General features: G+C 41.2%; 1 protein-coding gene across 1 annotated transcript; it reads left to right on the forward strand.

Moving 5' to 3' along the window:
- The first annotated feature begins 235 nt into the window (after positions 1 to 235).
- Positions 236 to 9,649, forward strand: tp53i13 (tumor protein p53 inducible protein 13). Its single transcript, XM_049575785.1, has 9 exons — positions 236 to 574; positions 697 to 774; positions 1,013 to 1,048; positions 1,414 to 1,472; positions 1,682 to 1,760; positions 3,266 to 3,394; positions 4,684 to 4,893; positions 5,033 to 6,161; positions 6,589 to 9,649. The coding sequence occupies exons 1-9, from the start codon at positions 458 to 460 to the stop codon at positions 6,693 to 6,695; spliced, it is 1,944 nt and encodes a 647-aa protein (XP_049431742.1). The 5' UTR covers positions 236 to 457; the 3' UTR covers positions 6,696 to 9,649.
- The last annotated feature ends 1,514 nt before the right edge of the window (positions 9,650 to 11,163 follow it).

An 11,163-nucleotide genomic window follows, 5' to 3' on the forward strand; every position in this document is an offset into this window, starting at 1 on the left:
ATTTTATTCCCAAAATAAAAGTCACGACATTAAAATTTCAATAGAAAAGATAAAAAGAACAAAAACTAGCCCGCGCATGACTAAAAAATATCGTATAAAATACTTGACTGACTCATTAGGTGTAGAAAATAGAAATTTAAGATAGTAATATAGCCAATGAAGTTGATACAACGATTATATTTTGAAATTTAAAAGGAAAACAAATCTTTCAATAACATGAGTAACTTGATGTGTGGTATCATACTAGTGAAGTAACATGGAAGTACACGGCATTTTGTGTTGTTTGATATCGCGTTGACTAACCGAGCCTCCCTCGGTAGTTTCTCTCCGCCAATGATAATTCGTGTTTCGGGATAATGACAGGTCAGCTCTTCGTCAGCCGCTCTGTAGGTAGAGGACCGAAGGTAAGCCATGACAACTAGTGTCTAAATGTGCGTCTGGTTCCACTTGAGTGACCATGCCGAGCCAAACGACGTCCCCGCCGCTGACAGTGACTGTGCTGGCCGCGCTGTGGGTCAGTTTGGGTCGGTGCGGTGTCTCCGAGTCTCCGGGGCCCGGATGTGACAACGGAAAGGTAACTTATCCTGTTAAGTCTGTTGGTGTGCGCGTGTCACCTAGTGGTTTGAATACAAAATATATATGTTCAGTGACTGTAGGCGTTAAAATGCTCTAAATTATTGTGTCTGTGTGTGATAGCTGTCTTTGGATAGGGACCTGCCTGTGGACGCTGCGTATTGGGACTGTCCAGGGTCCACCTGGCCAGAGTCTGCACAGGTAACTATGGATACAGCCACCCTCATCATCATCATTATTGTCATCACATGTGCCTGCATTATCTCCAAAGCCTCATTGTCACAGATGGGCGGGTTGTGTTTACTCTGTGCCAGGAAGTTTCTACAATCGTGGGAAACTAGTAATTGTTTTGGTAAATCCTGTACATGTACATCTGGCACTGCCTGTAGTGTAAGTCAGCCATTACACCTACCTGGTGATTTGTCCCTCTTATCTGCAGAGACTTCCCAGTATTGACAAAGTGTATGATCCTGCGGTGAGTAAACACTTTATCAAGCACTTTATTTGAGACGTCTTTCCAAACCTTTGACCCTTAGTGGCTATTTTCTGAAATCAAAGCGCAATGGAATAACACTCAGTAGTTCAAAGATCACAGATAATGCATGAAATTAACCAAAAGCTTTGCCCTGGTATCAACTTTTCAAAAAATATATATTGTTGAAGCCTTAGTTTGAGGTAACCTAAATGTCTTGTTATGGTATCGTTGTCAACAGCAAATGGGTGTAAACTGAAATGTTGCCTACTCATTGTTCTTCTTGGGTGACTCATGACTGTGTGTTTATAGTTAACCCAGAGATGAGACGATAAAGTCTCATATGAACTGATTTCTTTTTACTGCAGCCAGCCAAGCAGGTGTGCATGGACAAATCTATTTCCTACAACCACACAATTCCCAACAGGTAAGGCTGTGTGTTTGGGCAGACATGTAAGATAAATGCTCTCAAGAGGTGACACATGCACACATATTAATATGGACACCTTTAGTCACAAACACTTACAACAGTGTCTTGATTTTACTTGGTTTCTGTACTTTGCAACTCCAATAAAGTTATCAACGTTTGTAATTTTGTCATGCAAGTGTGTCTGTATTTGTGTGTGTGTGTTATAGTGGAGCTTACAGACCAGTAGGGGCAGAGAGTGGAGAGTACTTGTACTGTCCTCCTCAACGGTGGCTCAATAACCTGCACGTAAGTTGCAACATCAAACATGTCTTGGTGTTCTGTCTCTGGTCTCCAATCTTAAATCTGATAATCACAGCAAATGGACAGACGTGTGTTTGGGACATCAATGAAGAGACTGTTAGTTTTTGTAGTATCTCTAGTTAGTCCATTTGAAGTGACAAGACAGTCAAGAGTCAACATGGTATTGTGCTATCTTGCACGTCCACGTATTTATCTTTTTTAAGATGCCATAGATTTAACAAATGGGGTTCAGAGATTGGCTGTCTGGCAAACAAATTCTTGTGAGTTACCAGTTTGTCCTTGTTTATTATTTCCCAATCTAGAAATCAGTTTTAGCTGGAAATGCACCAAACTGTGGAGTTAAGACACAATCCGTGTATTGTTTCCTTGCATCTTAAAAGTTAAGTCTGGTATTTTCAGCCTGAACTCTATTGTCCCATGTTTTTTTTAAATATCAAAGCAATATTTTTTTTACATTGGTCCAGTATTGAGAGAGAGGGAGGGCTGCAGCCTGTGGCAGCAAAACAGGCTGTAATGTGACCATTCAGAGCATGTTTACACTGTTCAAATGAATAGTCATTTTATCATTGTGGTTTCAGAGAAGATAGAAACTAAATTAAACTCATGAAAAACAACTTGGTTTGTCTTTCCACTGTTCCAACATTTTACAACTCTGGTTTGATCGAATTAAACCCTTCATTCACCCAGTCAGATGTAAAAATATGCTGCTCTACACTAAAATTACTGCCTGGTGGGTTCGGCGATTATAATTTCAGGGCTGATTAAACAAAAAGGATCTTACTCATTAATAATAAAGCGTATCTCTGTAGGGATTGTTTCCACAATGTTGTCAGGCACTTATAGCAATGGACAGAATAACAATCTGAGCATGTCAGTGGCAAAAAAAAGCACTTTTATTGGACATAAATTGACAGTGCGAACGTGCTCCGAGTGGTTACATTGCAACCTGTTTTGAGGCTAGTTGCTGCCGTGCTCTCACCTAATACTGGACGAATTTCAAAAACTATTTTTCCCAACAAACAAACATAGGAAATTAGGATCAAGGTTGAAATCTACCCAACTTACCCTTAGAGGAAAGTTTGCTAACACTCACATGAGACTTGTTTAGACCCTTGGTAGCCGGGCTGCCACTGAGCATATATTTTCTTGAATATGAGGGATTTAACAAGCAGTAATGCCATGTTAGGGATTTTTTGTTAATGGGCCATTGTAGACCATAATGCCAGAAGAGACTGGAAATCTCAGCAGGTTTAATGCATTAGTTGGTGATTGTCAGCGGTTTTTCTCCACAGAGGAGCCCAGACATTTTCTCTTAGGAGTCATTGTCAGCTGAAAAACGTCATCAGCAAACAAGGAGGGAATACAACATTGACATTATTATAAGCACCCTTTCATAATTGTGTCATAAATTCTGGTGGAGACCCTGTGGTGATGCTAGAGGATGGAGACAAGGATGGTCACATGTGTGCTTGTGTTTGCGTGTCTTCCAGCATGGAGCCACTGTTTTGCTCTACCATCCCTGTGCTCCTCGCCACGAGCGTCTGCTTCTGTCTGTCCTGGCCCGCTCCTGTCTGCCAGGCTACATCATTACGTCACATCCACAGCTCAATGAACATGTGGTGAGACAAAGCCCGTGTCTTTGTTTTTTAACCCACCAGGGGCAGTAAGGGGCAGGTGAATCTCAATGTTACCTTTTAAAGGAAAACCTAACCCCCTAAATCACCATGTATATCAGTAACTCACCCTGTGTTACATTAAGTTCTTGAAGAAAAGTGTGTTTTTCTCGCATGCTTCCACAGTGAATAAAGAGTCCAGAAACAAAGAAGATTCTTGATTAATTGAATTCATACGCAGCTGTGTTTTAACAACAGCAAATTTAAAGATCCTTTCACAAACTCTCACACAACTCGGGCAGTACGATCCAAGTCTCATTTATTTTTTCATATGATCAGTACTCCCCCAAACACGCAGCCCTTCTGATGGCAAACTGAGCTAAAAGCTAAACTTATCTATGCTCTCTTTAAAGCCAGGCTCCATTGACAGAAAGAGTCATTTTAGCTCCCTGAACACAGGAGCTGCTGGTCTACCGCTGCCTCAATTAGTTAGTCAGTTTGTGTTAATGTGTGATGTCGATGAATCCAAACTAACCCTTTTAAAACACCAAAGTCACACAACACCACAAACAAACCAACCAATCGAAGGCAGGGGTAGACCAGCAGCTCCTGTGTTTGGTAAAATTACTCTTTTTGTCAATGGAGTCTGGCCCTGAAGAGAGCATAGATAAAGTTTCACTTTTAGTTCAGCTTCCTGTCAGAAAGTGTCGTCAGTTTGGGAAGTACTGATTACACAACTGAATAAATGAAACTTGGATGATACAGCATGAGTTGTGTAAGAGTTTGTAAACTGTTCTTTTGGTATAGTTTTGCTGTTGTTAAACCTGATTGCTCATGACTCTGATTCAAATTTCTAAGTTGGGGGATTCTTCATTGACCAAGGAGGCATTCAAGAAAAAACATGTTTTCTTTGTGAATTCAACATTAACACAGGGTGAGTAATTTATATACAAATGGTCATTTGGGAGGTAAATATTTCTTTTAAGGTTTTATATTTACTGTCCACTTGTTGGAATATTTTGAACCTTACAGTACAAGCTTTGCTAGCCTTAACACCTGAGCCCAACTGAAGATGTAACTCAATACCACTCTTTCACAAATAGACCTATGTGGTACAGACTAAGCAAGACCAGACTGTGTTAAAGGGTTTAACAGCCTTTATGTAAGTCTAAAAGATACTTAATACCACTGTTTGAGGAGCAGCAGTAATATAAGCAGCCATTTTGTCCCTGTTACCGTTATTAGGACACAAGGACAGAGGGGGACGATATGTTCACTGTTTGCTTTGTGTTCAGCCAATAGCCTTGGTGTCATGGGGTCACACCCTGGAGCTGACCACTCTGGCCTCCTCAGATGTCTGCGGTTGGCTGGAGACCACAACATCCATGAGAAATACGTCTGGTGGTGTGAGCCAGAGCAGGAACTACAACCTGCTGCTAACCTGGTCAGCCAAGCAGCACCAGCAGCAACACGCACACCCAGAGAAACACTCAGCAGCGATGAAGGTTTGGAGACTTGACTGACCGCTTTGCTGATTTTGTTCATTTACATGGTGTTAATTATCAGCAGTTTCATATGTGCTGCGATAAAAGCAGAATAAAAAAGTAACTTTGTCTCTAAGTAGCTGTTATTGTAAATCCACAGGAGTCTGTGAGACGCTGCTGTGAGCGGACCATCTCTGCTCTGCTGAATGGAGCGATGGAGACAGAGTCCAACATAAAGAAGGAAAGCTTGAAATACATAAAAGAGGAAGGCAAAAGGAGGCAGATAAGAGCTGCCATTAGAGAAACACAGGAGAATAACAAGGATGAGAAAAACAAAAGACAAAATGCAGTCACACACCAGAGCAACAGAACCACCCTCAGCACGACAGAGGATGTCCAGAACTACAACAGCACACCTGGACCATCAGCAGGAAACAAGACTCTCTCTGATCCTTCAGGTCCCAAGGAAGTTCCTTCCCAGTCTAATATCCAAATCATAAACCAGGGCCTAACACCCAGGCCCACAATTTCTTCGAGGTCAAATATGTCTGAGACGACACTAAACAGTGAGGCTATTGCATCTCAGAAAAGCAGACTAACACTACAAACAACAGCACAGCAGCTCAGTCCTAAACCTCCTGACCCCAGAAACCCAAACCCCTCTGCTGGATTAGATGTTCTTGCTCATGGTGTGAACATGGAGCATAACGATACTGCCAGACCTGATACCCTGGCCCTCAGTTCCAAAGATGAAGGTACAGACTCAGCCAAACAGAGAGACAAAGACTCTGTCAAACAAAGCCTCAAAGAGAACGTCTCTCAAGGGACAAACTTTAATAAAGGCACCACAGCAGATGGCACGATGAAGGATAATGAAGTAGTAGATGTTAAAGAGAGAGAGCTGGAACATAGGCAAACACACAGTCACTCACACTCTCATCACAAGAGTGAAAAGACTGGCTTTGATTCGGTTTCCAAATCCCAATCGGAGCCTCCGCCTAGGCCACAACAACACCAGAACCCACAGCCCAACAGCCACGACTGTGGAAGCTGCAGAGCGGGCGAACAGTGTGAATGTAACAAGGACTCAGACGCCTCAGCCACTGTTGTGAATAAGGGGTTCCCAAGGACTCCGAGGACAGACGAGGCGGTGTGGGCAGCAGCGGCACTGGGCTTCCTGCTGATTCTCCTGACCTTGTCAGTGCTTCACACACGCCTGTACCGACACTGGAGGACCGCGCCCAGTCTTTACTGGCATGACCCACAGCAGGACTACGACAGTGTTGCAGGTAGGTGGACCAAACAGGGTTCAATCACGAGTGAGCTTTTTTGTGAACTCCTGCTTGAATCAATCTTTCAAAAATCTTTAAAATGCTAAGACAAGGGGAGTTGGATTTTATGAATTGTTCATTTCTGGTGTTGAATTGTAAAATCTCAAATTAATTGGTAACAATATTTGGGCAAAATTGTCCCTAACCCCCTGTAGGTTTAGTTATTGTAAATTTGGTCTTATACTTAATTCTGTGTGGCCTTAAAAAGTCTTTGAAAGCATTAAATCTAAGTGTCTTAAACCTGCGGGAACCCTGCTCTGACCAATCCTAGTTTAAATTATGTTAAGTTAAGCCATCATCTTAGGTGAATGGAAGAAGAGGCCATCGTTATTTTATCAAGCAGTTTAATTAATATTGTGTTTATCTGTGTGTGTGTCTGCCCCAGATGTGATCCGCAGGAGGCTACGAATTGCAAACAGGAGACGTAAAAGAGGCAGAAGACAGGAGTGTGTTCTTCTGCCCAGCTCCTCCAGCTCAGATGAATATCCATAAGAACATGAAGGAAATATCCCCAACAATGTCAAGAACGCACTCAAGTGTCATTTCATGGAGAGGAGGTGAAGAGAGGACAATACTTGCAACAATGAAGACTGCGACTCATTATCAGGGCAGCATTCCTAATCTTCATACTTTCCATACGCATGCAGCTGTCTTGTACTCTTGCTGTTTATCTGACAGAGCTGGACTGGACCAACTCTGTCAAAAAAAGATGCTGGATATGAAAAGCTGAGGCTGAAATGCCACAACTGCTGAAGGGTCAGTTCGATTCCTTGTCTACATTGATTGTGTACAGAGCAATTTCGCCTCTTGCATTTATTTATTTTTTTGTTAGATTGGGATTGTCATTATATCTACTCCTCGCGAAGAAGGGAGAGCAGAAAAACATTTTTTAATCATTAAAAATGATGTACTACTATAATTAACAGCCAGAACACAAATGATTTCTTAGCAACTGGTATATGTACGTCATAGACTTAACATTCAGTCCTTCAAACCACAGCCCCTAAATCACAAACATCAAAGAATATTAACAAAAGACGCCAGTGTATGTGACGTAAGCTCACACAACCCCTGTCACTTATGTGGTTCTGCATTAGTCCCTTCAGGACATCCCTATAAACACGACATCAAAGAGAAGTCCTTGGGTTTTATTAAATGACTGGCAAATTGTAGGGTTTTTTTTCCCTTTTTTATGACGTGTGTCTGATCGCACTCTCGTACACACTGCACAGTGTACACGCCTCATTTTGCTCACTCCATTTATCACAATTAGTACGACGTCTCCCTTTCTGGATTCTCAGTTTTCCAACCCGGGGATTGTTTTTGTTGCGCTACATTTTATCAGAACTTGTCTTTATAAATAGTTTTGTAGTAATAGGTTGCTTTTACCTGCGAAGGTTTGTTATGTGAATATTAAGTTGCTGTTCTAAGCAACACTGTGTGCGCTATGAGTTGATATTAAATGGTACGAACGTGTTAACATTATTTTGAAAACTGTTTCGGACAGATTTTAGAGAAGGATTTACAAAGACAATAAATTTCATGACAGAAGTGTGGAGCGTGTGGACCTCGAATCTTTTAACACCATAAGCAAATGTTAGACAGACCAGTAGGACCAGTTATAATCGACCAATAACTGGATTTTTGAAGCTGAAACCAATATCAGTATTTGATATATGAATTTAATATTTTTTTAAATTGAAATTTATGATAAGGATCCCTCAGGTTTGTTGGTTTTAAGAATTGTGGTGAGTGCTCTACATAATCGAGACACTTTCTAAATTATCTCAGACTCATTGAATGCATTTCTGAGCTTTAATTTTTATTTGATGGACACAGATGTATTGGCTAATCTATCAGTCTAGCTCTAATCTTCAGAAAGAAGTATGAAATATACATTTTACAACCACATGCACTATAAAAATAAGAGCTCATTTGTTTAGAAAAGAAATGTAATATGGTTTATCACATGGATTTGAAATGCTATGATGGGTTATAGTGGTTGTAGTTGTAGTTAACTAAACACTTTCCCTGTGAGGTCGTCAGTTGTTCTTTTCTGGAACTTGTTAATGGAAATAAACCAATGCACTAACAGTGGCTGAGTGTCTTCATTAGAACACTGAGGGCTCAGTCACCTCAACAAAGCAAAATAATTACCTTTAATGGTGGCAATTAAAAAACTATTTTCACACAAGGGGGCTCTGCAAATTAAATTTTAAATAAGTACAATGTTTGTTTTATGAAGAAAAATTAGAAGTGTTACAGAAAAGTCTGCAAGCATCAAATTTAAGCATTAGTGTAGGGTAAAAGGTATGGGATAATTAAAACCATTAATTCAGGTATCAGGTATAAAAAGATGCAACAACTAAACGCAATACTTTAAGGTGTTATGCATCGTATACCATTTAATGTCATCAGCATCATAGTAAGTAACATTTTTGCCTTTAACACAGAAATCTTTTGGCACTCATTCTTGACTGAAACCAAGATGGTAATTATGTTATATAGTGACGGGGAGTGGACGTTCCTACCAATATTCAAGTGTGCTCAAAAGCCTCATTTCCCCCGAGCAGTCCCATACCGTACGCTTTTGTCTAGTTTTATTAGTAGACTGTAACTATAAAATGAAAGGATGTTATGCTGCCTCTTGAAGCAGCTGGAGGCTGAGAAAAAAATAACAATTCACTGGGCTGACTGCGAGTGACTTTTAAGGTGGAACATTAACTCGGAATTTTACTCAATATGAGTTAATAACGTGAATCAATCAGCACACCTTCATTTTCACTGTGACAACTTTGACCATCACTTTAGTTTTTATATGACATACACTTTTAGTAATGAGTGGATCTTCGAGCGTTTTATATAAATGAATTTCGGCCGGATTATGTGAACCACGTAAATTCTAATCCTCACTTGGAGGAAAAAAAAATGTTGCGGAGTGTCATTCCTGTAGGTTACAGCAACACTAAACCCCTGAGCTTGCCTGAGAAAGACTGAATGCAGAAACCCGCTATTAAACATCCACTGGAGAGAGGCCTGGTATATTCTGAAAATGTTGGCGTGCAACCTCATTCTGTGGACATAAACGAGGTCCAGACTTCCATCTGTGTCAAACACTAGGGTCTAGGTACCGTGTCTAAAGGGTTACATTTGGTTCCAAAGGTGCCATGCTGAAAGTGTCTGATGGAAACGGAGCTAAAATGACCCCCCACATAAACCTAATAAACTGACATTATTGTTTCTTCTGGTTCTAGTATTATTCTTATGCGGTTCTGCATGTGGTTTGTCCATGTGGTGTTGCCGTCCCCCAGTAGAAGCCGTTGCTTCACTGCTGTGGGTGGGTGGTTAGGGACCTCAACTCTCTGCTAGATTGGTCCCGTCCAGTGTTAACTCCATGGTCTTGACTGAGACTGTCCTGAACATTGCAGAGTTATAAGTTCACATTTGTCCCTGTAAGACTCAGCATCATACAGTATGAAGAAATGTGCAGACAGACCTGGGACAAGTCACTTGTTTTACTATTTTATTACAAATGTACAGCTTATGAGTTTCCATTACGATTGACCTTTTTAAGTCATTGTTTTCTCTACTTTATACAGTTTTTAACGTCTTCTGTTAAAAGATAACTCTCCCGTCACCCATCTCCCAAAGTGTAGAGCTGTGAAGAAACACAGGGACAGCAACAGTACAGGCCACAGTGCACTGCCAATGGCTGAGTATCAGAAGTGTGTGTGTGTGTGTGTATAATTCACCGGCTGCAGATTTAATGTTTGTACTTTGTAGAAGGCTTGGTCCAACTGATAAGTTGAGGGTGTGTGTTTGATGTTGAAGAGTATGTGCTAAATGATGGAGGCGTAGAAAGTGTGTTGGGCATGAACTGACGGAAGCATTTAACATTCATACTAGAGGCACCCTACGTAGTGTCGTCTAACTCGGGGAAGGTCGTGTGCATTTAAGACCCTCCTCCCGACAATTTGAGATGACTGTAGTGCTAAGCTGAAGTGCGCTTCAGACCTTTCCTATTGCCCCATCCCGAATCAAACCCTGCATCCTGCACCTAATGTACTTGAACTAAGACCTTTGGGAGAGTGCAGTACATAATGTAGATCCTACTTCACCCAGTCGATGTTTGAAAATAGTGCAACTCAGACCACACCGCCGAGTAATCGCCTACATCAAACTGTTCTCGCTCTTCGCTTCCTGCCGATTCCAGTAGGATCGCTAATATGTACAATATAACTACATAAGGGGACAATAATACCACAGCATAACCGTAGTCACAAGACTTAAAACATCTACAAGTACATTGGTGCCAAGACTGAAGAGCTGAATGACGATTTGGTGCCCACAGTCTGAAGCCCACTTGGGCCAACAAATAGACATAAATATCTCGCAGACATAACCCTAACATATAGCTTAATATAAAATATAGCATGAAAATATATGTTCATATATATGGCTCTAGTCTAAAACTTGGGCGATCATGATTTGAGGGGACGAGCTTTTCGGCTGGCCCCTCCGTGCGTGTGTATGGGAAGTATTTGTGTTGTTTCAGCAGTCAGTACGACGTCACTGTAACTCAGTCAAACAGGAGATGATGAAAACATCCAAAGGCATCCAATATCAAACAATGATACATTTCATGAGTCTTCTGGACATGATTCATTTTGACAGGGAACAGAACAAACAATCCATCCTCCCCTACAGAGACGTGTGTGCAACTGTGTAAGAGGGGCGTGTGTGAAAAACGAACATGAATGAACTGGACAGAGAAGTGCTGAAGGTGGTGTAGCGTCAGTCTCTCAAAGTGTTTGGGGCTAATCAAGGTCTGATTGCTTCTTGCTAAAAGGCAGCAATACGAGAGAGAAATTGAGATGCAACTGCTGTTCAGAGAATGAGGTCAACATTTCAGGCAAGTAAATTTAATGTGCAGAGGCCTTCGGAGTATGATTATAGATTA

This window comes from Epinephelus fuscoguttatus, linkage group LG5 (assembly GCF_011397635.1).
Source record: "Epinephelus fuscoguttatus linkage group LG5, E.fuscoguttatus.final_Chr_v1".
NCBI lineage: Eukaryota > Metazoa > Chordata > Actinopteri > Perciformes > Serranidae > Epinephelus > Epinephelus fuscoguttatus.

What these genes read in the sequence shown, in the direction of transcription:
- tp53i13 (XM_049575785.1), top strand. Translation starts at nt 458, where the DNA reads ATGCCGAGCCAAACGACGTCCCCGCCGCTGACAGTGACTGTGCTGGCC. An exon ending in CCTGGCCAGAGTCTGCACAG is followed by an intron (nt 775 to 1,012) that starts GTAACTATGGAT and finishes TCTTATCTGCAG; the next exon opens with AGACTTCCCAGTATTGACAA. An exon ending in GGACTACGACAGTGTTGCAG is followed by an intron (nt 6,162 to 6,588) that starts GTAGGTGGACCA and finishes TGTCTGCCCCAG; the next exon opens with ATGTGATCCGCAGGAGGCTA.